This window comes from Echeneis naucrates, chromosome 20 (genome assembly GCF_900963305.1).
Source record: "Echeneis naucrates chromosome 20, fEcheNa1.1, whole genome shotgun sequence".
Classification (NCBI taxonomy): Eukaryota; Metazoa; Chordata; class Actinopteri; order Carangiformes; family Echeneidae; genus Echeneis; species Echeneis naucrates.
Window position 1 is genome coordinate 8,771,925 of NC_042530.1, and position 27,936 is coordinate 8,799,860.

The window sequence follows — 27,936 nt, forward strand, 5'->3', positions numbered from 1 at the left end:
GCTATCCGCTGGCAGCACTGTGGGAACTGTATAAATGTGCGGCTCTCTCCGCAAACGATGGGAAAAAGTTCCACCGGAGTTCAAGCGCGGTGTCCTGTTGCGTGATCTCCCGCAGCTCTCCGCAGGAAACAACCATCTCAAAGTCCACCGACCGTCAGCCGAGCGCAGCACCCCCAGCTCTGCTGTCTGCAGGCTCCTTCAGGGAAAACAGCAGGAATTAAGCATATTTCACATTTTCTATTTGAGAGCCACTTTCTGCATCGGGCTCGTCAGACATGATGAACTGTGTTCTCATCTGCCTGCTCTGTGGATTGTACGGGGTTTTAGCCAGAGGTGAGTAAAAGGCTTATTCTTATTTGAGCACCTGCGGGAAAGATCACACCTTCTGTTCATGTTGTTAGTAAGTTGCTTGGACATGAAAATCACTGTAGTGAGCATGCATTTGCATTGCATTTGTGTTTTATTGCTGCGGTTTTAATTGACTGCAGGAAACGGCTGCGGCTTCATGGTTAGTTTTATTTCCCCATAAATAACAGCATCCTACTGAGGGAGCAAGCATCGTGCCGCTCTTTAGGATCAGAGGACATCCCATTGATGAAACACAAAAGCCCACTGTTTTTCTTTGCGGGGAAAGCAACAGATGCAAACATTTTTTTTGTGTTGTGTGCGCTCATCAGTGAGTGAATGCAGTTTGGCGGGTTCGGCGCTCAGCCGGTGAACCTCTGTCCGGAGATAAGCGCTGCGTGTTTGGATAACACGGACCTCTGGGCCGCTCTCCTTGTGCGCTTGGCCCCGGCGGAGTGGACAGGCAGGGCGGTGTTTCCTGAGACTGATGAGTTTGTCAAATGGACTTTAATATAAATGAACGACCTGAAGGAAAATCCCTGAGCAGGAATCCAACAGCACAAACGCGCTGCAGAGCGCTCCGCATTATTGCTGCCAAAATGTTCGGTTAGCTGCTGCAAAACGAAATGAAACACGAGATTGTCAAATAATGTACATTTGACTTTCAGTTTTTAAATTTCGTTCAGTACAAAAGATGAACGACACTGACACGCAGTGAGTGTATTTAACACGGCCCCTTAAATGGAAATAAAGCATTTCCAGTGGCAATTGTTCAACTTTAGGTTTTCAGAGTAAATAATACTAATGACAAACAATTTTCTGAAATTGCAGTGATTACGGAAACAGCCATTATATTGTTATATAAACACATAAATTACCAGATCATACAGCCTAATGCCTTTATCAATTTTCTTATTAAGGTCAGTAAAAAAGATTAGTCGGCTACTTCATATTAATTCTACAGAAAGTATCCCCCCTGAGACAAGCAGAAATATAAATTTCTGTACAAAAAGGATTTGAGTTTGAATATAATTTGACATATTTCTTTGCACACAAACCAAGTTTCTTCATGCTGCTAAATGATTTTACCAAACATCCTGAAATCTCAGCAGCAGGGATTTTCCCCTGTGTGACTGAGCGTGTCCTCCTGCTCTGGTGGATGCAAGTCCTTGCTACTTCTGTGATTATGTCTGATGTTAAGAACCAGTAAACTTGTGTCTCTTCTGATTAGGTGAAATACCCGGAAAGCTGTATTGAACTATGTGTAAACTGAGCTTTTATCGGCTTGTTGAAAAGGCCCCAAAAGACTTCAAGGAGATCTTTAACTTCCCGTCTGTCTTCCCTTCCCCTGCTCTGTGTGCGGCTGTGTGTAGTTCTTGCCTACCCACACACTGTCAAATTGAAGGAAATAGTATAGGAAGTGGTAGCAGAGTGAGTAATGCACAAGCTGCTCAATGGGGCATCCACTGGGAACAATGATGCTGACAATGAATGGGAATAATAGCCTTTAGTTATAAACTCACTAACTGCCCTATGAGCTATTTAACTCCCCACTGAGCAGTGGGATAGTTGTTTAAAACTCTGAGTTGTACAATCTATAAGAAGCAGTCAGAGTGAAGGACGGACTTCCCTGAATGATGTTTCCGCTGTTTTTGGGAGGAAGGAAGGGCGGACAGGCAGCCGTCTTAATCTCTCATTAATAAACCTCAGCGATGGAGTGGAGAAATGCTGTTTGATTTGATAAACAAGAGGACTGCTTACGCATTTCCACGCATGTTGTCAAGTGGCCTGTGCAAGAAGATGTAATGAGGGTCACAGATACTGTGGCCTGGATGGAGGACGTGCTGGAGAAGTCACTGACACAAGTTCTCACAAGACACAAGACTTTCAAAACATTCAATGTGTATGGGTTGCAAAGTGTTTTGTCTTCCAGGATTTCCTCTTAAAGTCCTCTCATGTCAACTGACCTGAATTTAGTGAATTTGGATTGTCTTGAATATTAAAGCACATATTTCATAAAATGCACTGTACTAGAGGTGTCTTCTGTCCAAGAGGCTCATTTATATCTGACTTGACTTCACAGGTGTGGGACATATAATGTGTATTTATAAATTCTCATCTTGTAATTGCTATTAGTCATTTTGCACTTCCTTAATGAATTCATTGAGTAATTATATGCTGCTAATCTGTGTGTGCCTCCTGTCCTCTTTGTTTGCAGATAAGGAACAAAAGGGCAAATACAGCGTACCCATCCTAAATGTGAAAACGCGGCAGTTGGTCCTGGACACCAACCAGACATTAATGATTGACTGCAGGTGAGTTTCAGGGAGATAGATGTGAGTGCCAGAAAACTCTGATCTGACATGGCAAACAAGTGGCAGCCATAATGGCTGGCATCTGCATTAAAATAAATTCCTAAATTTGGTGTTTTAATGACTTTGGAATAAAATGACAAAGACACTAATCATTAGTCAAATTAAAGTTGTGACTTTTCAATTAAATTCTGTTAGTTAGAGTTGATGCTGAGAGCAGCATACAGAAGGACATTGTCTCTATCATATCACGTCAATGTTTTTCCAAGTTGATTTCCAGCTGTGCATCTTGTAATCTCAGGAAACGTATCTTGTGTTTTTTTGTTTTTTTTTCTCCATTTAATCTGTTCCTTCAGCAGTTAATTGAGACTGGTCCATTATGTTATTGGAGCGTTTTTATTTTTTACTCTTAATGATATTTTAACCAAATATCTTCTGCTTCCTGTTACAGGAAGTTTAATCAGAGCAGTCCAAGATTCAACAAATCCAGAATGAAACACTTTTGATTTATCTTTGGCTTTCATGACTAAAATTCTCATTTTCTATGATCAACATAAAGAAGAATCAAAAAGACCTGAAGATGTTTTGAATTAGGAGTTTTCAAAAAGGACCTTTATAGGTCACTGTGGGAAATGTAGCCTTTTTCAGGTTGCATCTGGTGAAACAATCATTGAAACATCACTTCCTGTGATGCAAGCTGAATGTGAACGTAAACATTTCCCTGGCATACTTTAGTTTGAACCTCTTCAATCTGTGAACCAGGGGTCGCTGGGAGCTGACCTGGGCGTTCCCTTCAGGTTTGGACAGAGATCAGATGCAAGTGGAGGACTCTCGCTGTGGGAGGAGAGGCCATCAGTACTGCAGCCGTTTGATGGTCGGCCGCAGCCAGGCCCAGCACACTGGCCCGTTCCAATGCCGATATCGGCACAGGCCTCGAAAACAGTCTTCTCTTTACGTTTACGTCACAGGTAACACACTACTGCACTTCTTTCTTATCTTTCTTTCTCCTCTGTGGCTAGCTGTTACTTGGTCTCGTACTCACTTCTTCACCCTGTCGTGCTCTTTGTTTATACCTCCAGGTTAAACAGGATGTGGTGGGTGCTAAATACAGACCAATGCCAGAGAGCCAATTATATCTAAACACTGTTTGTCCCAACAACACATCCTTCTAGATGACTTTGGCACAGTTTCACCCCCTCCTCCCCTGCCTCTCCTTTCTCAGCCCGGGCCTACCTCCCTGTTGTCAAAAATAAATTCTTTTTTACTTTCGTTTACGTGCTACCTCGAGGCCAGGAATAGCCCAGCTGCTGAAAGGCTCAGGCCCGGGCAGAGTTTCCCAGGGCATCAGCCTTATCTGCTCTGCTCAGCCTTGCTTGAAGCATCCTGTGCTCAGGGGAGGAGGGGAAGGGCTCGAAGGGGCTGTGCTGGGAGGGGATGTCGCTGTCTCTCTACAAGGTGGCGGCGGGGTATTTGTGTGTGTGTGTGTGAGAGGAGCTGAGAAGGATAAGATGAAGGCCAGAGGCATGATGGTATCCAGGGGCAGAGGAGGCACGATGTCTGCCCACCCAACTCCTCCCTGTCCTGAAAGGTGATGCTGTCCGGATTAGGCCATACCGGGTGTGGAGCTGGGCTTGCGGCCAGGGTCACAGGGCACGCTACTGTTTGGCCAACAGGACCCTCGGGGGCCATCAATCGCTCAGGTCACCATGTCCATTAAGCGTCAGACTTGGCCTGCAGCTCTGCTCAGACGTTGCCTCCCTCCCTTGCTCCTCTATTAGGAATCAAAGCAAGAGAAGGAAGCCCTCAGTCTGCTAGTCCTTGGGGTACTTTTGTTCAAATGTTCTGAGATTTGCTTTCCTTGAATAACCCCCTATAGTAACAAACAATACAGTGAGCAACACCCACACCTTTGAATGGCACAGATCTATTACAGTAGTGGAGTTGGGAGGAGAGCGTACAGAGAGGCCGTTTGATTGCTTCTAAACAATCTGTGTGTTTATTGTTGACTACAGGCAGTCATTTGCTGAATGGGTATTCAATGAATGGGTGTGGAGGACAGTGTATGTTTAGGAGTGTGTGTCTGCTTGTTTTTGTTTGTTTTTGAGATTGATAATGGAAGTGTGTATGTTTGTTTGTGTGTTTGTGCATAGAAGCAGGTGATTGTTTTCTTTCCTTTTTGTGTGTGCCTGAAATTAAAGGGTCAGTTCACAGAAAAAGTAGTAATAATAACAACACCACCACCACCAATAATAATAATAATAATGTATTTTCTCACTGGGTCAGTGGAGTAGCTCTTTTCCCCCTCACTTTAGCTGTTTAGGATTGAGTTTGCCTATAAAATCCTGAGTTGAGAATAAAAATGTTCTCTTCAGTCAGTTTCATCTGTTCAAAACAATCAGCAGAAGGAGATTTGTTTTACACTGGGGTGTACAAATTACAAATTTAGCAAAAAGGAGAATGAAAGAGAATCATTTCGCTGCTTGAACTCGGTGAAGCACTCCCTTCTCAATACTTTCTCGGAAAACTTTTGGCAATGATGACCACACCCACCCCCCGCCCCCCCCCTCACCAAAATGGAAACAGGCTTAGATTTTTATTTTTATTTTCCTTTTTTTTTTTCTTTTACAAATTTTTATAAAAAAAATATTTCTGCTTTATTTTATGTATCTATTGATTTGCTACCTGTCTCTCTTTTATGTGTTTATTCAATATCTTTTTTCAATTCAAGATTGACTATTGCATAAAACAATACACTGAAAGACTTCACCTTGGGCTCTGAGAAACTAACTAATAGGTGATTAATAGTTAAACAATCTTCAGATTTTTTTCCTTCACGGTGGTTAAAAACAGGCCACAAGTAAAATACACTACACTCCTCAAACCCACACATGGAAAATAACATAAAGAATAAGAATGTTTTCCTCTGTATGATATTTGTGTGTAAATACAATCTCTTTCATGAATTCTTTTTACCTTACTGTTATGTTTACCATATGTGTCCCTGACCGCAGTGTTTGGGTTTCAGATAGCCAGCAGCCATTTGTGGAACGTCCACGTATGAGCCCAGATGTGTTGTATCTGAAGGAGAAGCAGCCCCTCGTCATCCCCTGCCGGGTCACAAACCCCAATGTGACCACCAAGCTGATCAAGGTCAGTCCCGAGAAAAAAGTGATGTGGTGCTAATTTATGTCTGTTTATGTTGGATTTGTGTGTTTGCACACAGTAGGTGTATGTACACGCTCACATCACACCACACTAATCCTCAGCACATCATCACTTCTCCCAGTTATTTCCACGGGGGCTCACATACATTCACAATGCTCTGTTTCTCCCTGTCCAGATCATTTGCCACATTGTTCTTATCTTGGCAGCCATTACACTGTGGCGTGTGTGTCCATTTGTTTATGTCTGTCTGCGGATATGTGTGAAAGTGTGTGCGGATATGTCGGCGCTTGAGTGCTGAGTGAGGAGGAGAGTGGGCAGAGTTACTAAGTGCAATGAGGGGCATTTTGAGTGCAGATGGCGATTCTGTGCATCTGGATGAGTGTGTGTATTTGTGTCTGATCAGTGTACAGCAGCTCTGCAGATCGGTACACGAGTTCATACGTTAAAAGAGATTGTGTGTGTCTATACGCTTCATGATGACCTACCAGTCAAAGATAACTCTCTATGGACTCTTTTTTATGGGAACCACCATCACCACTGGAGACAGGACATTGGATTTGGAGTGCCCCACTGGCCCAGAGCCAGGGGCACTTCCTACATCTCAACCTCTACCTCTTGTAGTAAAACTCTTGGCTGCCAGCTTCCTCTAAATGATGCTTTAAACAGCTGGTGCGCCTGGTGGAGGAAACAGGAGTAGCTACTGCTGGCCCCTGACAGATCAAAGTACAGTCTTTTCTCTTCAATCATAATGTGAGGGCGTGTGCGTCACTCTAAAATGCTTATTGTAGTTCAGCTACAATAGCATTAATGTTTTACACGCAAAAGACTCTGAACTAGACAATCCAGTTGTGATGTATTTATTTAAACCACAAATGTGATGGGAACGTCATTGGTTTTGGAGATGTTACAGACCAAAGAACTGAATACATTTAATTTTCACTTGATTGTGGTGCCTAATAGAAAAATGGTGGCTCATCAATGTTATTCCAATTTATTGTGAGGGGGCATATTTGTGCCAAATTCCATGTCATTCCATCCATTTAAGTCTTCAGATGGCTAAGATGGCTGGCACGTGGACAAATTTTGTGAAATCGTTCATTTTTTCATTCATTCATCTTCACCCGCTTATCAGTTTCCATGTTGTCAGTCACAGCTCACATTGGGTGAGGGTGGGGTCCCCCTGGACAGGTCACCAGTCCATCACAGGGCCAACACAAAGAGACAGACCACTCACACTCAGACCTATGGACAATTTATAGTCACCAATTAACCCAAACCCGATGTCTTTGGACGGTGGGAGGGAACTGGAGTACCTGGAGGAAACTCACACAGGCACAGGGAGAACATGCAAACTCCAAACAGAAAGGCCTCAGGCCAGGAACTGAACCCACGACCTTCTTATTGTGGGCTGACAGCGCTAACCACTATGCTGCTGTGCTGCCTTAGTGAAATCACGGAAGTGCAAAAACATAATTAGGATGAAAGCCAAAGAACCAGTGAACGTCATGTCCTACCGGTTCTCCAAACTCTAAATCTGATCCTGAAACAGATACAGTTGGACATCAACACACATGCTTTTGTCTCACTTCCATCTCTTTACAAATGCCTGGAACTACAAACTAAAAATAGTTTTCCTCCTCTTTCCTCATCTCCTCTTTCCCCTGTAACCTGTGCTGGCCGGTCAGAACCAGGAATCCACTCACTGTCACAACTTCTGGAGTGTTTTTTTCCTGAAAGGATTTAGCACTTTGCTTGGATCTTTAACGTGACCCTTCTCAGCGGGAACAATACCCACAAGGTTCTCTCTCCTTCTGGCTGTGAAAGTGACCAGCGGGTCCCGGAGGTCCGGGATGATGGGGTCGGCCCGGGGTTCCAGTCCGAATGTCTATATCCTGTGGTAACAGGATGTACATCGACTGGAGTCACGTTCCTCATATCCTGACTACCTTGACTCATTTGCTCCTGCTCTGTTGCTCAACCGCCTCCACCTTTTTCTTGCCGTAGGGCGAGAAGATGAGTGTGAGAAGGGCAGTGAGGGCACTGAGGGCAATAAGGGTGCTCCGTTTAGGCTTCACTTAGTTTGGGAGGAGGTAGGAGAGAGAGGGGTGGGGGTTTGCAGGAGGTCTACCTGCTCCCTTGAGAGTGGGTGGGAGGCTTACACTGTGTCACTGTAGTTTCCTTGAGGCTGCTTCCAAGAAAACAACAACACAGTGTCCATGTCAAGGTAGCCAAGAAACAAGATTATAAAACCAAGCCTGTGAGATTATAGTCAGCATCACTTGGAATTTCCTTCAGGAAGTTTTTCATGTAATCAAAAATTAGCAGTGGGCCCAAAAAGGACTTACTACTATCTTCCTTGAACCTTTGATCCTGGAATGGATCCGGTCATTAAAGCACACACAAGCCCCATCCAGGATTATACTGAGGGGGAATCTGAGTTCAGATAAATCTGCACAAAACAGTTCATCCGACCTTATTTTAAAATATCCTGTATTTCCATTTATTCCCTTCCTCCACTGCACAATGCTTTTCAAACTCCAGTTTAAAACTCAGCAGATGTAATTAGAACTGTACACTTGGAACAGGATTTGAGTCGGAGGAATAAGACAGATATTGCATTAAAAGCCATCTGAATGCATTGACTAATGCAGTAAAAGTACAGCCTTAAAAGTTGCATGTGACTTTTTTTTTTCAGGAAAATGTAAGCCTTGACTTGGGCTTGTCTATAAGAGCTTGTAACCTGATTTGGATTTAGAAATTGTTGTAACCAAAAATTAAAATAAAAATAAAAAAAATCCAAAATGCATATATTACTAGCTACTGGACTCAGTATATTTACATATTCGATTTATGAACACTTATGATTCAATAAAATACAGGGTCAGGAGAGGAAGATCTGAAGAATTTAGCTTTCAAACTCCCAAAACACCAGATCCTACAATTTCCATAATGCAATTCAATAGCTTCCTTAACTAGACTGCTTCCCAGATGAATGCTTATGTTATGGTGAAATCTATCAGGAATGTTGTTCCTTCTCCTCCCACAGTTCCCCAACTACAGCCTGAGTCCTGACCAGAGGAATATCATCTGGAACAGCAGTAAGGGCTTCACCATACGAACGCCCACCTTCTTCTACATTGGCCTGTTCTTCTGCCAGACCGTCACTGATGGCGTCACACACAAGTCACATAAATACTTTGTATACAGACCAGGTCAGCCCACACTTCACCTTTAGGCATGTTTCAGTAATTCAGTTCAGAATTCACAGCTTCTCTGACCTCTTTATATTCCATTCTTTCTCTCTCCACCCAGTGAGTAACATCACGAATGTGTATCTGAACAGCAGTGGACCTGTGCAGGCTCTGAAGGGAAAACGACTGGTCTTGAACTGCACTGCCACTGGGGAGTTGAACACCAGAGTCAACATCACCTGGGACTACCCTGGAAAGGTCAGCCCTGCTTTAAAGTCTGGAGACCAGAAATGCAGAGACTGAGCAGGAGTCAGTGAATTTGTTAGAGAAATGAGATACTGACGTTGTTCTTCTCGTTATCATCATCATCAGGACACATTGTTAATCCATGTTTCAATGTTAACGATTCTTCTATAAAAGTCTAACTGAGCTACTTCGATGCCTTAGAGTGAAGGTTGCTTATTTTAAAATTGGCTGGTCATTGGATGGGATGCTGGATTCACCAGCAGTCATTGGACGACTTTATTTCTTAACATCATTAATTAAAGCTCCGATGTGAGAGGGGATGATTTAAGAAAAATACTCCTCACTTTGTGGACAATCTGACTAGATGTGAGAGACCACAGAGAATTTTTAACGTTTTAGCAAGGGAAAAAACCTTTATTCTTTAACATACCATGGTTTAAGGTATAATCTACCCTATTCTAATATAAAAGTTACATTGATGTAAGTTCCAACTCCTCTTCTTAGAAGTTCAATGACTATCAGGTGAACTATTAATTCTCTGTTTTTTTTTTTTTTTTTGTCCCCCCCCCCATCAGAATACCAACGCTGGCTTCATGTCCAAGAGGCTTGTGAAACACAGAATGCACATGGTGTTCTACAGTATCCTGACCATCCCAAAGCTGCAGCGATCAGACCGAGGCCTCTACACATGTCGAGTAACCAGCGGTGAAAAAACCAAGCAACAGAGAGTCAATGTTTCTGTATACGGTGAGTAAACCCTTCAGACGGGTCAATCGTTCAGTCAAATGCACAGATTATCCTTTCACATTTTCTTAGGTAAAGCAAGTTTTGTTCTAATTTTCAATATATGATATATATATATATATATATAAAGACTGAATTAGAGAATGCCCTAGCAATCATCAAACTTTGGTTTCTCCAATTTTAGACCGTCCATTTATCCATCTGAGGCCCAGACAGGGATTTGTGATGGAAACTCAAGCAGGACAGAAATCTTACAGAATCTCTCCCAAATTAAGAGCATTCCCCGCTCCTGAAGTCATCTGGTAAGATAAACATTGAACGCTGTGCCCTCAGTTCTAAACCCATGTTCACACCTCATCACATTGTTTGAATGTAGAGTTTCCTCTGGTGTTTTTTGCCTCCCTTTGTTAACAGTTAAGTAAATCTGCTTCAATCTCTGGCACGATGATGTTTATTCAAGCAGCCATGCTTTGTTTATCATATTTAGCCATTAATGTTATTGATACTGTAAAGCTTTGATCACATAGATTCTGGTCTTAAAATTGGCCCTGCACTTTACAAAACTTTGCTCAGAAGTCTTTTTTTTCTGTCAGGTTAAAGGATGGCATGGTAGCAGCAGAGCAATGCTCCCGATACCGCCTGGACGGGCATTCCCTGGTGATCAAGGACGTTGTAGAGGAGGATGCTGGGAAGTACACTGTCCTAGTGCGAATCCAGGAATATGGGCTCTACCATAATCTCACGCTCACACTTGTTGTCAACGGTGAGAAAACATGACATAAACATAAAAGCCGCCTTCTAATTGTCACCCCTCACCGAAGTCAGTCATTAAACTTTGCTCTTGTGTTTGTGTGGGCTGTTTGCTGGACAGTGAGTCCCCAGATAGGAGAAAGAGCAGTTTCGCTGCAGGATCCGGGCTCCGTGACACAGGGGAGCAGACAAGCTCTGCACTGCACGTCCCATGGAGTCCCCCCTCCACACATCCAGTGGCTGTGGCATCCCTGCCCGTCCAAAGGCCTGTAAGTAGCCCAGCCAGAAAAGATAGCCAGTGCATCATCAAAAATCAGATATCTTGCACCTTGACTATTACCAGCTACGTTTATAGTAAGTTACTTTCACGAGGAAGTACTGTAGATATCTTCAGATCTTCCAAAATAGCCCAGGGCTGTATTCTCTTGTGTTTTCAGAAAGCAATCAGTAAAATGGAGGTTTTGTCCCTCAAAGTGCACCTAATGCGTCACAAACACATCTCCATACAAATATAGTGTTGCGCCCAATTTGGTGTGCCTTATTTGTGACTGATTTGATACACCAAAAATGTGACTCTTTAAATTTTGGTAAATGAAATTGAAGTGAGAAAAGCATAATGTGAGTATTTGAATGCGACATGATATATTGATTTGAAGAAAATGATTTTTTATTTTATTTATTATAAAAAGGTTTTATTTATTTGAACAGCAAAGTTAGAAATAACACTATACAATATCTGCAGCAAACATGTAAAAAAAAAAAAGTTTGTTTTATGTTATTTAGTGATTGTTGAGTGTGAGTGCGACTGTGTGTGATTTTAAAAAAACGAGACATGTTTTGTCTACTTCAGCATGTGTTCAGACAGCGTTTCCTTCTTGTAACCAGAACAGATGCCTTTGGGGGCCTTTCATGTGTGGAAATGTGTGAAAATGTGTATGTGTGTCTGTGTGTGTGTGTGTGTGTGTGTGTGTGTGTGCCCACAGTTTGTGTGTTTCATCATGTCTGTGTTTGTATGTTTGCTTGTGCGGCTCATTCCCCATATATTTGTTCTCTTACTGTCCATGTGTCCTTGTCCATATGTTTGTTTAAGCGCATACAAATGTGTAGTGTGTGTGCGCGTGCGTGTGTGTGTGTGTGCATGTGCGCTACACTCACTGACACAGTACACAGTGTATCTCAGACTTGAAAGGACAGAGAAAATAACACACTTCAATAGAAACAAGTTCCGTGCTCTCAGTCACGATTTGTTGGTTTCCAAATCAAACGGTATGATTTAATGAATTTCCTGTCCAGGACGCGGGTGAGAGGCCTGTTTATTATTGTGATTGCGACACTGCATCCTGTGATGCTTTTTCTTATATCTGACACACACACTATACATAAAGTTCTCATGAGAAATGGCCCAACCCAGTGATGTAGAGAGTTGTGTAGTCAACTCACATACACTCAGACACGCGCTCAATCAGGCACTTGGCAGAAACATTGATTGAGTTTTTCTTGGAGGTCATACACTTATTGTGTTGCTCATGACCAAGTCAGAGAGGTTAAGTGTTACCTGAGAGCAGCCTCAGCAGCCGCCCATACTCTATTCCCCCGCTGAGACACACTGACATCATCAGTGTACTTGACCCTTAACCCCGGCACCCTCACATGGCGCCGTGCCAATTAGCCTCCACCATGGTTTCATCTGTCCATCTCTGCCAGACTTATTCAAGCTAATATACACGAGCATGTTCTTTATTAGCTGGCCCATGGCGATACACACCATTCATCCTGCAGATATGATGTTAACACTTTAAACAGATTCTGGTGTAGCCAAATAATTAATGACAAAACTGTAAAACACTGTTGTAATGATATGAAAATGGCGAAATTATAACTATTGATATATAAACTATATTAAAAGCACTCAGAACTGTCCTTTCAGATTTGTATGACTACATTATAGTGTGTGTTAAAGAATTTAGTAAATGTTTACAAATATAAATAAGGGTAAAGTATTTCCCTTGCGGATTTATGGCCCTCTGTGAAGCTCTGTTCTGGTTCTGGTTCTGGTTCTTCAGTGTGTTTTCTTTAGACCAGTTTTTGGGTGGATCCTCACTAGGCCCTTGTTCTTTGCAGCCCGGCTGCACCCCCAGCCTGACGCCGCGCTGGAGGAGGCCCAGGGACAGTGGACCAGGCTGGGCCAGGCTGATGGGGGGCCTCATGCCTGGGTCCTGGGCCCACTCCTCAGTTTGGCCCTGGGAAACACAGCGCTCTTATCTGGCCCGGGCAGGAGGCGCACTGAGCTTCCTGTGCGAAAACCAGAGCGCTTTTCCTCTCGTTGTTTGGCTTCCTCTCCAATGCGAGACGCTTCCCAGCAGCGTGATTGTCCCTTCGTCTTCAAACGTGGCACAGTTCGCTTCCTCAAGAGCTTGATCTATTCTTGAGAGACCCCCACCCCTCCCCTTCCCCCAACTCTGCTGCCCCCCACACATACCTCTCCTACCCCTCCCTCACCAGCTCTGCCCTCCACCCCAACCCAGCATCCTGCACCTTTACAGAAGAACAACTCCCTGTCACCTCCTACCTAGAGCCCACCCCCCGAGCACACTCATCAGTACTTCTGCACAGCAGCCAGAGCCCTCAGTGACATAACCAGAGACCCTAAGTGATGACCCCTAACTTCTTAAACTGGTTTGGAAAGCAAAGCAAGGGACTTGGAACACTGCTGAGCAGTGAAGACCAGGAGACCCAGCAAACAAGGAGGAAAATAAGCCGCACCATCACTAAGGATATAAGGACACCTGCCTTACTGATTATTTATTTATTTCCTTCATTTCTCCTTCAGTTCAATCCCCCCTTTACACCAAGCCATCCTGTAGTTCTTTATGCTTTTTTATAATTCACAGACATTTTGAGCCAGAAGAAGTGCAATTCCATCCGCCCACCAGCCACATTTCTGGAGCTGCTTTGCTTGTTTTTTGTGTCCTAGAGTGGTACTATATTGGGTGCATGAACTGTGCCTGTCTCAAGCCCTGATCTGATTCATCCACAAAAGCTGTGAGTTTCTGTTCTGATTTTTAGCCACCAGTAGAAGGTCAAATGTGCTCACCATGGACGGGCAAAACAAGAGAGAGGACAAGCTTTGTGTTATTCACTATGGGATGCCAACAGTTCTCTAATAAAAGACTGAAGGTCAGCAGATGCCTACCATGTAGGAAGTCTCCACAGTCCAGAGACTATGACTGCCCTCTGTCATAATATTTCACCTGTGTCGTCCAGTGTCATCCCATGTCAAAATGTCTTCTGTTTGTGTGTAAATTGATGTCAGTATAACAGCCCTTTTGTTTTTGTATTGACATTTAATTAAAATCTAGAAGTGTGTGTGATACTACAAACCATTTAAAAAGAATGAATGCTCTTAGTAAAATCCATGTGTGTGTGCGTTCGTGCGTGCGTGCGTGCGTGTGTGTGCGTGTCACATTCTACGGGTGTCTCCCAATGTGATTCATTCCTTGTATACAGATGTTCTATGAGTAATATATGAATCTAATATTTAATAATTTTATACAACTAACTTACATATGATGAATGACAATATTTGCCAACTTTGTATGAATTTGTTAAGATGTACTGAAGTGTTGTATCAGTTGTTTGTGTTTTTGCATTAAACTTTGCTTATATTTGTGTATTGGTTCATAGAGCCCTGGTTATTTTGGGGTTGAGACAGGAAAGGACAGGGACAGTATACAAGAGTATTTTAGGCAGTGAGAGAGGACAGGAAGATAAGACAGGAGATGCCCCCCCCCCCCCCCCCCCCCCCGCCGCTGCACACCACACACACACTCTGATACACCTACTTAGAGAAATTCATTCATATTTCTGGACAGCTGCTGTGTAAATGTGACTGTGGAGTGACTGTGGCGTTTCTATGTGTGTCTTTTCTGTGTCTAACCACATTCATGTCCACACATCCATGTAACTAATCATCTTTGTGTGTTCAGGTGTCACTCTGAATGAGAGCTTTTCCTGGAAAGAATGGGAGTGCTAGCTGATGTAACTTGTGTGATGGATGTGTGTAGGGGTGCACCTTCATGTTTGTGCAACTTAGGTGTGTGCATGTGCGTCAGGCTCAAAATATCAAGCACAGGGTGGGCTGCACATTATCTAGACACCAAAAGGAAGGGCAATCAAGGAATCAACCTCAGGGAGGTGCTCAGGACAGGCACAAAATGATGGTGGCAAGGACGCAGACAGAGAGCCAGTGGAGTGGAGCAGTGATGCATAAACAGGCATTTTCAGTGAACGCTGGAAATAATAGTTTACCATAACTAAAATGCTAAATGTCAAAATATTGAAGCTGCATTCTCTTCTTCTTAACATAACGTATAGATGGATGTGGAATAACAATAATAATGTTGGTATTTCACTATCAGTGAAAAAATTTTCCATGACTTACTGACTAAATTAGCTATTATTTATTTATCTGTTAAAAGTTTCTGATAGAAGCGCTGGTGATTAAGTGGTTTAAAGCCTGTGGCATGAAATTGCAGTGTTCCAGGTTTGGATCCAGTCAGCGAGTTCCCGTCTCCAAGACCTCCAAGAAAAACTCAATCAATGTTTCCTGGCAGTTAGTAACTAAAAATGACGGCATGAAAGCTGACAAAACGTATCAGTGTTCATTATTAGCTTCTGCAGCAGCAGTCAGGAGAAAAGTTTAGGGAAACTGAGAGACTTTTCTTGCACAATTTCTTTGTTAAAATTTGTGACATTCATACTGATTTCAGAGCTTTTTTTCACATCCAGACTATCTTGGGAACGATTCCAGATCAAATTAACCAAAATTACATGATTATATGAATATTTGTATTTTTCCTTCCTCTTCTCTCTCTGTCGCTCTTTTGTTGACATTTGGGAAATGACAAATTACAGTCAGAATGAAAAATCCCATGTCCTATAGCCTCCCATCCTCTCCTCCCTTTTGCTCAGTAAAGTCTTTCTTAAAATAATTAGTTTCAGTTCCATGTTCTCTCATAATTTTTATCATTTTTGCCACTCCTATTTACTCATTCTTAGTTCTCAGAATTCAACCATTTCTCTATTATGCAGAGTTTTGTAGAATGATCTTTAAGAAAAAAAACATTTAGATAAAATATTGAGTGAATCGTGAAATAACCAGGATTCATTCAAGATATCTCTTTAAGATACAAAACTGAGGGACTTGTGACACTTGATTTCAGAGTTTTTTTTTCACATCCAGACTATATAGGGAACAATTCCAGATCAAACTAACCAAAAGTTGTCAAACCTCTCAGAGAAATGCATCCTGAAAATATTTTGAAATAGTTTTAAACATAGAGTCACTATCCCAGATTTTTTTTTTACCAAAACAATTTATTTCTACTGCACTCATCACATGTTGCACTTTGCACTTCTGTTTCTTAGTGGTTCTTTCCTGCAGATGATGCTACCTCTCTGTTACATGGGACAAAAACAGGAAAGGCAAATTCAAATCCAGATTAGTTCAAATATAATTGAATATTTCAGTTCTCTTATACCTGATAAAAGCAGGGAAAAGTTACTATACACATTCATCTATGCATTCATTTTTCTCCTAATCAAGCATTGATAAGGTCTGACCCACCCCAGCTCGTGTGCATTTTCAGTTTTTAATCTTCCGATAAACCACACTGCAGCTTGTTGAAGCTTCATTCCCACAGCTCCAATGATCTAGTATCTATATTGATTTAGACTTGTGAAAGTCATTGACAGCGACAGGATCTGGAGTCTTGGAAATGTGGGATGATTTGTTAAGAATGGAAGGAAGCAGATCCACAGGATGACAATACACCTCTGCATCCTCCGTAACTGAACAATCCAGCATTACATAGCACTCCAAAGATCCACTATTGTCAACCTGCTGCACAGGGAAGGAGGACGTGATGCTATTGATAAAAATGGTTTTGTGATGATGATACTTATGTGAGTGACAATGGAGATAACATCAAGCAGCAACGATTCCCTGGTGTTCTGCTCTTCCTCCTGCCGTGCACAGCTGTGAAAAACACGCTCACACACACACACACACACACACACACCTGGAAGCAGTGTAAAATTACTTGAGTCAACACAGCTGAGTCCCTGTCCCTCTCCGCCTCCTCACTCAAGGTGTGTGTGTCCAATGTCCTCCTCTCTATGGCGCCCTGTGACAGAGGCTCTTCCCGCTACGTCCACATACAACCACATCCTGAGTATTACACACAGACAGGAAGTGCTGCAGGGGAAGAATAAGGTAGGTGGCATCCACACTGTGACCAACAGAGAAACTGCAATTAGTTAGCAACAGCACGCAAAGGTCCAATAACTGGAGTGTGCCATGAAAAAATGTTTTATTAGCAGTAATCTGCAGATTCTTTAAGAGAAACTGAACAAAGTCTCTTTTCTAAAACCTCAGGGAAGGTCCACTGCATAGTTTCCATTATTGTAAGAGAAAACATTTTCTCTTAGAACAGTTTCATTCACAAGATGTCACTTTCTGCTCTTCCTTTTCTTCTGAACTGCCCTCCTCCGCTCCAAACACACACTCTCTCTCTCACAGACATAAACTTAAATTAATGCTTATCAGTTTGCTTGTGGAGCTGCCCACTGTGTTGGAAGTGGGCAAGAGGTCTGGCTCAGAGACCCCTATTGTCTGCTGAGTGGGCCAATGGAAAATATGATTCCTGCCATCAGTGGCAGAGGTAATGAGCCTGATGAATCTATGTGTTTGTGTGTGCACGTGCGCGTGCATCTGTGTGTGTTGCTCTTTGTGTGCTAAGAATCAGATTGCTCACGCGGATGTTTGTGCTCTCCATAGACGGTGGGGGTCCTGACTGTGGCAGAGGCCTTTGTGTCTGGAGTGTATCGCTGCATTGCCTCCAACTCTGCAGGCTCAGACCAGCTAGACATCCACTTCTACATTACAGGTGATCACACACAAAATGGGTCAAATCCTCACATGTATCACTCCTTTTTCTTTCCTCTTTTCTCTCTGTCACTCCCCTTGAGATTTTTTATTTTATTCTATTTTTTAATCTTGATGACAAATTAGTCAGAATAAAAAATCCCAGGTCCCATAGCCTCCCTTCCTCTCCTCCCTTTTGCTCAGTAAAGTCTTTCTTAAAATAACTAGTTTCTGTTTTATGTTCCTCAGCAACATATTTTTAATGATTTTGCCACTCCTGGTTACTTATTCATCGGTCTCAGAATTCAAACATTTCTCAATTTTGTCTAATTCTGTAGAATGATCTTGAAGAAAAAACGAATCAGTAGATGGTGAATGAATCATGAAATAAACAGGATTTGTGTGTTGATCTAAAATATCTCATTAAATTAAGTAAAATTATCCAAATTTTTTCCCCCTGAAACTTCTGATGGTGAGGATCTTTTATTTCAGTTTGATTAAAGTCACCCTGAAACACATTCCCTCCAACAACACACAAACACAATAACTATTATCTCTGACTTTGCTCAGTCTTGCTGCATTTTCTTGCGTTGTGTGCAATTATGCGAAAACAACAGTGCTTCCATCGTCTAAAGGCAAACAGATTATAATGTATTTTCAATGGGAAGTGTAAAAATGACAGTTAGGTGGTAGATTATTGTTTTCCATTAAATGACTGTATGTGCCAGGTAGAGGAAGGTAACACAGACTAAAGCTAAAGAAGAAGAAGATTTGGACTCCAAGGTAAGAAGAACACACAGAAGGAACAGGGAAGGTTTTTTTTTTTAATAAACCAAGTCCATAATACTGTGTTTCCCTTAAACGAAGACAGGAGGCACTGTGTTAGAGAATAAACACGCTACAGATCCTACTGGGGTCCAGACTGGACCTCCAATGACAGCACAGCAGCTGAGCCGTCTCACATTGTATTGTTTGTTTTATATTGACTAAATGCAGCGTTCTACTTCAGAAAATCACTTTATTGGGTCTGGTTTGAAATCTTTACTATGACAGTTACTATCATTCGTTTTTTGGGGGAAAAGTGAGAAACAGTAAGAACTAGACTGGATGTTTTTAATACAGTATAATCAGGATTTCTGGACATACAGTCCACATGGCTGTGTCACCCATCAGGAGAACCAAAAGTCTCATGATATAGGTGTTTCAACAAACATGTTAATGTAGGTTAAATACTTGGTACACACTGTGTCTTGCAGGCCTTTAATGAGGGGTTACAGGTTAAGGCTGTTTGTCTGGTACATTTTGTAAACCTGTGCATGAGTGTGTTTGTGTCTATGCACAGGGTTGTGCTGAGCTTCTGTTGTGTGAGTAATAGCGAAACAGGAAACTGGGGCTCTTATCGTTCCACTTCCCCGTGCAGTGCACTTCCTTGGACTGGCAGGTCCGCTTTATTTCGGGAGGCCTTGGGGTGTTCGGGAAAGATAAACACTATCTGCCATCAGGAAACTCTCGAGTCGTTTCCACGGGAAGTTTCAAATGGCTAAAGTAAATAAAAAGCCTTTTCACTGTATTCCACTAGCTGCTTTTACCCACAATAGCCATTCAACATTGTCATCAAAGGTTACAAAAAATGAGGTTTGGTGGAATCAGGTCTTCAGGTGTATGTTTCAGGCAGCAGGCAGGCTGAGAAACTGAGAAGGCTTATTCATCACAGAGGAGATTGCTGAAAGTTTATGTACTGTTCCCGCTCCCGCTCTCAACCTCTTCTTCCTAACAATCCATCTCTTCACTTCTTCTGTTTCCCCTCAGACGTCCCAGGAGGCTTCAGTGTGAGGCAGAAGGAGGAGCCAAGAGAGGGCGGGAACCTCCAGCTCACCTGTGTAGCCAATAAGTACCTGTTCACAGCTCTGTCATGGCAACGAGTGAGCGACACAGAGGATGTCCAGCCTCGCAGCTCTGTGCCGACTGGCCAGCAGCTCACGTCAGGGGACTTCTCCAACTTTCTGCTCCTGTTGCTAAGCAACCTTACCATTGCTGACTCTGGAGCCTACAGGTGCTCCGCCCGCCACCTCATCACCGGACAGGAAGTACATCTGGACACACAGGTGGTGGTCACAAGTGAGTAATCAAAATTTTAGTATTGCCACCTAATATTCCCCATTTTAAAAGAAATGTTTTTCTCTTACATGGATTTGTTTTTTTGTAATTGCTGGATCATTAAATCGGTTTGTTTACAAGCTTTTTTTGAGCCTCTTGTCTGCACACTGCCTGCCTCAATGATGGTTTGAATTTCAATTGCATTACATTTAAATTACATCTGAGTTATCTTTGTTTAGTTTTTTTTTTCCTATTTATATTTTGACCTATTTTTAATTAAAACAACTTAGATAAAGCTGTTTTTATTTTCCTGTCTAAGGGAATCCAAGCCAGCATAAATATTTCCCAGCAATAGTTTCTGGGCTATTTATATTTTTCCAATAACGCAGTCAGCAGCTCATTATTTCACATCTTTATGCACTTTTTTCTCCATACAAATTTCTGTACACAAGAACAGAACTAAAACATGCTGAATGATTCAGGGGAGCTCTCAGAAATCCTACAGATTAATGATATTTATTGTCTTGGGGCACTGAGTAATTTTTATTTTTTTTTTTCTGAGCCTTGAATGTGTGTACTCATGCATAGTCACACAATTTGCTTCCTGTTTTCCATCTTCTTAACTTCTAGACACTTCACATATTCTGCGCACATGTGTTGCACATACATGCAAACAAACACCCATGCTCTCTCACAGAGGTCTTGCTGCTTGGGAATTGGGTCCCCTAAACTTCCTGGGGCCCCACCCTGCCTTTGCTCTTGCACTCCAGCTCAGCACCTCTTTCACGTGGGAATGAGCTCTTGTCTGGAGGAAGAGCACACAATGGCACTTCCCACAATGCCACATTTACAGGCCTCTACACAAGGCCGGAGGAACAATCAGCCAATCAGACACTGTCAGGCACCAGCCCCTGTGGACAATCATCAATTGTTGTCCAGGAGGAAGATAGGGGAAACAACAATCAGTCGCCTTGCTTAAGTGACTTTTCTTCATGTCTTTTACTGCTGTTCTCCATACAATCAGGGCTCAACACGACAACTTCCTCCCTCGGGACGCCCACAAAGGAATTACTAGAGAGACAGAGTGACCAAAGAGAGACAACTAGAGGAGAAAGAAAGAGAGAAAAAGAGGGAGAAACAATTACATTTTTTTTTTTAAGTGTTCCTGAGAATGAGGGTGCATCTGATCTGATTGTAGTCTCTGAGAAACAGAGAGTAATTATCGTGTATGAGAGGGAAAATAAACCACAAATCGTTGTGTACACTTGTGGGCTAATATTGTCTACTTGAGGAAAGACAGCGCTGTTGAGATTTTATTGTGGAATTTTTTTCTGGGTCCCCTTGACAGCTGACTCAGGTCCAACCCAAGGCCACGCCTGTGGTCACTCACTCATGTGGCATAAATAACTGTACTGGGATTGTCAGCAGGGAGCTTAGATTTCTGCAGTTTGAAGCTTTTGCTCAAGTAAATGTGGAAATACCTCAGTGGGAAGTCTTCAGGTCAAACTTGTGCTTATTAACAGTTAATATTAGCAGCAAAATGCCTTTAAAGGCATAGTGTCAAATATATTAACAATTGATCAAATGACAAATTTAATGTGAAAAGGTTGCTTTTGTGACCATCCATTGTTGCGTTGCGTTGTCATCAGATTGCGCAGTCACCAACAGAGCATTTTAGCACATGGCTTAGTTTTTTTTTTTTTTTTTTTTTTTTTTTAAGATGGTAATTTATGGCATGTTTGGTCTTCCTTCAGTTCTGGAGCCTCCAGTGCTGCACCATAATTTGACAGATTGCACCGTCAATGTTAGCAGCTCGGTGACACTTCGCTGCCCATCTGAAGGCATCCCACCCCCGACCATCACATGGTACAAAGACGAACATGCTCTGTCACAAGGATCGGGTAAAAAAAAAATAATTTTTGAAACCCAAAAACATGAACATGTGATTTATAATGTTAAATATTAAGGTGTTTTTTTTTTTTGTCATCTCCAAGGTATTGTCATTTCGCCAGAGGATGGGACCCTCCATATTGACAGAGTCACAGTGGAGGATCAGGGTCTCTATACTTGTGAGGCCACCAATGAGAGGGGATCTGCAGAGAGCTCGGCCTACATATGGGTCAACAGTAAGCAGTGTTAAAGCACTTGTTTTTTTTTTTTTTCTCCAAGCATCCTGGACTTTGATTGGCTGTTGTTATCTAAGACATGAAGTTGGGGCTCCTCCAAATATGGCTATGACTGAATGTTAATTGTTCTCAGGTCTATAAGTAGATGTACAGTTGTTTTCATGGACACGTAAGTTCTATTAATGGAAAATGATTGATTAGCCAAGTATGTCTGAACATAATCTCAGAGTGGGACACTCATGCTGTCAGGTGTGTGTGTGTGTGTGTGTGTGTGTGTGTGTGTGTGTGTGTGTGTGTGTGTGTGTGTGTGTGTGTGTGTGTGTGTGTGTGTGTGTGTGTGTGTGTGTGTGTGTGTGTGTGTGTGTGTGTGTGTGTGTGTGTGTGTGTGTGTAGTTGTATTCTGATCAGTCAGGAAGGAAACTGTTTCCCATTTTTATTTCCTGTGGAAGGGTCCAGCCTGCATCTCAGAGTAACTCGTCACTCGCTGTGCTGGGCATTTCTACAGCTACCCTTTAAAAAAAATAAAAATAAAAAAAATCCAAACTTTGATGTGATTTTATGGGGCTGATGGATATTGCAGTGAAAACACAGTGCCCCCATTTGGAAATGTGGAGAAAACTTAAGAAAAGCACATTTAATTGCAGTACAAAGTATTTGCCTCAAACAAAATTACTAAAATAAACTAAATAAATACAAATTCCAAATAAAAAAAAAACTTTGTAACATAAATCTGAATTGGTTATGTGAAGTGAAAGGAACAATATTGTTACACCTGTGCAACTCATTATGTGCAATAATGAAACAAGCTTTAATTGTTTTTGCTTATTTACTTGCAGGTTCCTCAGAATCCTCATTTTTGGAAATTCCCACTCTCACCTGTACCTGTGTGGTGGCCACTCTCTTCTGGCTTTTGCTCACACTCTTCATACGGAAACTGAAGCAGGTGAGAGGGATCAAGAAACATTTGTATGTTTTTACAATTACTGTCTTAAACCTGAGTTTAACCTTCCAACACCAAGGCCAACACCTCAAACACCAAGCCGGAGTACCTGTCAATCATTCTGGACGCTGGAGATGGGCCAATAGAGGAGCAGTGTGAGAGACTACAATATGATGCCAACCAATGGGAGTTCCCTCGGGAGCGGCTCAAATTAGGTACATTTGTTTTCTTTTAAATGAAAAAGCATGCTTGCCTTTAACTCTGATATAAAACTGGACAGCAGTTTCTGTGAATGTAATGTAACAATGGGAGAGAAGGGAGGTATTTAGGATTGATTAACCGATAAGAGGACTTTCTCATAAGTCTTATCAGATTATTATTGGGAGTGACTCTCATTCCATTAATCAGACTTTGTGTCTGTGTTGTCTTTGACGAGCTAATCAACTCCAACAGGAGCCATGTGAACTGTGTTTACTGGAACTAATCAGCTCTCACTATCATCAGGGTGGGATTCAGTTAGATGGACTGTTGATGGTGCCTAAAGTGTTCTCTTCATCTCTACATCTCACATCTGTGATGGATGATGATGATAGTCATTAATAATGTCGCTCAATTAGACACAAAAACACACCTCCCTTTTCCCAATCAGCGTTACTTCTTTGTCTTCCAGGGAAACCTCTGGGCCGCGGAGCCTTCGGGAAGGTGATACAAGCGTGTGCATTTGGAATAGATGGCGCCAGCAGCTGCAGGACTGTGGCTGTTAAGATGCTAAAAGGTACCAGATCAGCTTTCCGGCAGTCTGTTAATGAAAGAAACTGCAACTCTGAGCAAGAATGTTTTAGCCATTTCTTTTTCCTTTCTGCTTGACTTCACTTGTCCACCAGAGGGAGCTACAGCCAACGAGTACAAGGCTCTGATGACTGAACTGAAGATCCTGAACTACATTGGTCACCATCTGAATGTTGTCAACCTCCTTGGAGCCTGCACCAAACCAGGAGGTGTGTGCACTTAATATGGCCAAACTAATTTATGTGCAGATTAAGGTTAACCGTAGCATGCCAGTGTTTGTGTTTGTGTCCAACACTTGCATAATTCTTGTTGTTGTTCATTGCTTGTTGTTGCTTTCTGTGTGCGCAGGGCCGCTGATGATCATTGTTGAGTATTGCCGCTATGGAAATCTCTCTGCCTTCCTGAAGAGCAAGAGAGAGGTGTTTGTGCACAACTTGGTGAGTTCAGTATCTTCAGAAAAGTTTGCCCTATCTACAGTTAAAGATGTAATGATAGTCAGGTTTCTCGCTAACCAGAACCTCCGTGATCATTAAATTATATTTCAGCTTCTTCTTGCACTTGAGTGGTGATCTAATCTGTTTGTGCTGCTTATGATTACAAAGCTATACTCCCAAGAACTCAGTTTTGCAATCTTTTTGCTTTTGCAGATGTTATCTGTTCTTCAGCAGGATGACCTTATTTCTTCACAAATTTAGATATTATGAGACAACGTGACCTCAAAGAACTGTATTGACTGCCTCTTATGACATTAAACACACTGGCATGTAAATGATATAACAAATCTCATAGGACATTTTGGACCCATCCTGACTTTTCAAAGTCCTGTTTTCCAAACATGAACAAAATATTTGATAGTAATTCATTGATTTCATCCAGTCTCAGCTGGCCAAAGAAAAGGATAGAGGGCAGCGTGTCAGCAGTGTTTCTGACAGCCAGGGCAGCACCAAACCAGAAGTTGAGCTAAAGGATAAGAATGATACCAGCTTTGGTGAGATATGTGCTTGGTTCATATTTTGCTGTTTGTGTGAACTTTTTTTTCACACCATTGTTTCTAATCTTTTTTTTTTTTTTTTTTTTTGAGTAGATCCCAAATTTTCATCCCACACTCCCTTATTCCTGGAGGATCTCATCTCCTTCAGCTTTCAGGTGGCACGTGGAATGGAATATCTGGCCTCCCGCAAGGTTCGACACTTTTTTTGACAAGTGTGTGTGCACATACACATGCGCACATATGTTTCAATAACGGTGCTCTCTTTGTGCCTCTGTCAGTGTATTCACAGAGATCTGGCAGCCAGGAACATCCTGCTATCAGACAATAAAGTAGTTAAGATCTGTGACTTTGGTTTGGCCAGAGATATCTACAAAGACCCCGACTACGTCCGTAAGGGAGATGTGAGTACACGAGTCGTCAAAGTAAAAGTGAATGGGGAAAAATGGTTTTAGTTCTGCCAAATTAAGGGTTAGGGTTAGTTAAGCAGTTAATTTCCTTAATAGATACAGTAAAGTGTGTGTGTGTTTGGTTTTAATGAAACTTTCTTGTCTTTTCTATATTGTGAACAATTAAACAATGAGGTAACCTTTTTTTCCTCAAAAGGATCTGGCCATTCAATCTTTCAACCAGCCAACCTGTTGAAATGTTTCCCCTCATGAATTTGTTGTTACCATGTTGCTGTGCCCTGATTGGTTGACAGGCCCGTCTCCCTCTGAAGTGGATGTCCCCTGAGTCCATTTTTGACAAGGTGTTCACCACCCAGAGTGACGTGTGGTCCTACGGGATTCTGCTGTGGGAGATCTTCTCTCTGGGTTAGAAACACCTGCCATTTTATTTCAAGTAGACGTGAATTAGCTTTAAGCTAAATCTGGTGTCATAAATCAGGTGGCAACATTTATGTTTAATACTATACAAAGTTCCTTCACAAATAAATGTACAGGGGATGAACAAAAAAAATCTGGCAGATGTAATTTTATGATTCAATCTGGTGCTTCTCCAACAGGAGCTTCTCCGTACCCTGGTCTTCACATCGATGAGGAGTTCTGCCACAGACTGAAAGGGGGAACAAGGATGCGAGCGCCAGAATACAGCACACCTGAGATGTGGGTGGAAATGTTTTTTTTTTTTTTTTTTTAAACAACATACAGATCATTTAGAAAGATAAACAGTACACAAGGTGGGCCAATAGAAGATCACAAGTATTACTCATACCTGGATTGTTAATGGTTCGGCTAACAATGGATCAATATACATGTTTTTGTGTGTGTGTGTATAGTTACAGCACCATGCTGGCATGTTGGGAGGCAAATCCATCAGATCGACCCACTTTCACTCACCTGGTGGAGACTCTGGGAGACCTGCTGCAAGCAAGAGTCCAACAGGTCAGGCCCCGGTGTACGGGATTTTTTTGCTGTCTGAAAAAGAGAATAAGGCAAAACAAAAGAAATTCCAACAGATGTCTAGATTATTCAATCCTCCCAACAGGATGGGAAGGATTATATTCCTCTGGGATCGTTCATGGCTGGAGACAGAAATCGCAGTGAGATGCTGAAAGGCAACCCACTTGCCGTCACAAATCTGAGGTGTGTAGACAAGAAGTCAAAACAATTTGATTTAGTGTACAACATGTGGCACATGAAGCATAACTTGACTTGTGATAAAAGTATGTAGGCCTATGTATAAGTTAAGCTTTCCCTACAAATACAACTCAATAAAAGAATAAAAAATAGCAGGTGCAGATATGAAAGTGATAAGAGTGAAACTGAATTCCACAACAACAGGAAACAGATTGAGAAATTAGAGACATTTGTGACTTGTGTTTTGAATCTGAATCTCATCAGTTACATGAGAGGTATGGCCACACTTCAGACATTTGAGGAACTGCCCTGTGAGGATCCAGACAACATTGATGTAAGAGCACCTTCACTTCTGCTTACATGCACACCCACACACAAGGGAAGAGTTAAAAATGTTTGTAAGGAAGGAAAAACATGGTTTTAAAAAAGAAAAAAGATTAAACCCAGTGATACTTCGATATCTGGCTCCTTTCTGCTCCAGGCTGAGCAGAGTGACAGCGGTATGGTCCTACCATCTGATGAGCTGAAGCATATGACCTGGAATAACAGCCCCAACACCAGCAAGCTCAGCAGGTGGTGACCTTTATTTCTCACTTTTCCACCTGTCCTCTCTGTGCATGTCGGCACTGCAGAGCACACACGACCATATTCAAAACTTGAGGAGTTGCATGCAAAGATCCAGAGATAACTGCCTGCTTGTACAATTTCTTTTTAATCAAGCCCATGTTCTAAAGAAGAATATTTGCCATGCGAATATTTTGTTGAAAGATGAGTGGCTGTTTTGATGTATCAGCAAATGATGTATAAAAAACAAGATCACTCATGATATTTTTGTCTTTAGCTTCATCTTCAGGTGCCGGGACACCCAGCTGCCCTTCCTGTGCAATGACATAACAGGTCTCCATGACGACGAGCCGTCCATCCTGCCATGTGATTGGGAGTCTGATGAAGGCGGCTCCCCTCCTCCGGACTACAATGCTGCCTTCCTCTATCCCTCCCTTTAGCAGCTGCTGGAGTCTAATTCTTTGACAAACGTGACATGGTAAATATATTTTCCTGCTCCTCCTTTTCACTCCAAAACTCTTCTGTGCTGCTTTTTTCCCATTTATGTTACTTATTACAATAGCTGTTGGTAAACATCTGTCACAGATGTTTTCCCTTTCCTGGTTTAGTTTCTTTGAGCTACAAGCAAAATCCAAAATCACATGCTGCGTTACAACAAAGATCCTGTATTATAATGCATTTTCACATATCCCTTTCCAAGAGCAGCTAAGTAGCATATTACCTAACAAAATGTATTCTATGCAATCATGAAGAATGTATTTATCAAGCTGCATTGATTAGAACCTTTTATATTGGTACCTCATGCTCTGAGCTTTGTGAGGAGGAACACTGCTGTATGAAATAACTTCCTCTTTCACAAATACTATATGCTGGACAAACGTTATCGACTGGATTATAGTATATGTTAGACAGAATGTATCAGTCTGTATTTATTTTAATGCTGTATTGGTGTCATGTATGAGTCATTTAACTCTTTCCATTGTTTAAATTTTGATTTCGTTATCTGACTCCACTCAGCTGTCTGTTTATTAGTTACACCTAAAACCAGAAGTTAAATACAACAGGCCTGAGATTAAAAAAAAAACAAAAAACTTTCATGAAGCTTATAATTGTAAATGTTTTTGACTCTGACACGCTTCCAAATTTGACATGAGACACTGATGTAATGTCCGTA

General features: G+C 42.0%; 1 protein-coding gene across 3 annotated transcripts; it reads left to right on the forward strand.

Annotated features, from left to right (window-relative positions):
* Window positions 1–79: 79 nt before the first annotated feature.
* flt1 (fms related receptor tyrosine kinase 1) lies at window positions 80–27,774 on the forward strand. 3 transcript variants are annotated; one of them, XM_029528611.1, is made up of 30 exons: window positions 80–333; window positions 2,564–2,660; window positions 3,420–3,625; window positions 5,683–5,807; window positions 8,869–9,034; window positions 9,135–9,271; window positions 9,835–10,006; window positions 10,188–10,305; window positions 10,597–10,766; window positions 10,875–11,022; window positions 16,904–17,027; window positions 17,592–17,700; window positions 19,488–19,796; window positions 21,530–21,676; window positions 21,770–21,901; window positions 22,738–22,844; window positions 22,921–23,056; window positions 23,512–23,616; window positions 23,726–23,839; window positions 23,979–24,067; window positions 24,507–24,618; window positions 24,715–24,812; window positions 24,900–25,022; window positions 25,322–25,433; window positions 25,625–25,724; window positions 25,898–26,003; window positions 26,107–26,204; window positions 26,463–26,532; window positions 26,680–26,774; window positions 27,040–27,774. In XM_029528611.1, the coding sequence occupies exons 1-30, from the start codon at window positions 276–278 to the stop codon at window positions 27,200–27,202; spliced, it is 3,846 nt and encodes a 1,281-aa protein (XP_029384471.1). In that variant the 5' UTR covers window positions 80–275; the 3' UTR covers window positions 27,203–27,774. The 3 variants fall into 3 exon arrangements, with proteins under 3 accessions (XP_029384471.1, XP_029384470.1, XP_029384472.1); XM_029528610.1 differs by having other exon boundaries at window positions 26,680–26,771; XM_029528612.1 differs by lacking the exons at window positions 26,107–26,204; window positions 26,463–26,532; window positions 26,680–26,774; window positions 27,040–27,774 and having other exon boundaries at window positions 25,625–25,798; window positions 25,898–25,998.
* Window positions 27,775–27,936: the final 162 nt, after the last annotated feature.

Coding starts and splice junctions, on each gene's coding strand:
- flt1 (XM_029528611.1), top strand. CDS start 276: ATGATGAACTGTGTTCTCATCTGCCTGCTCTGTGGATTGTACGGGGTT. Junction 9,272..9,834: donor CCTGGGACTACCCTGGAAAG/GTCAGCCCTGCT, acceptor CCCCCCCATCAG/AATACCAACGCTGGCTTCAT. Junction 25,725..25,897: donor GAATACAGCACACCTGAGAT/GTGGGTGGAAAT, acceptor GTGTGTGTATAG/TTACAGCACCATGCTGGCAT.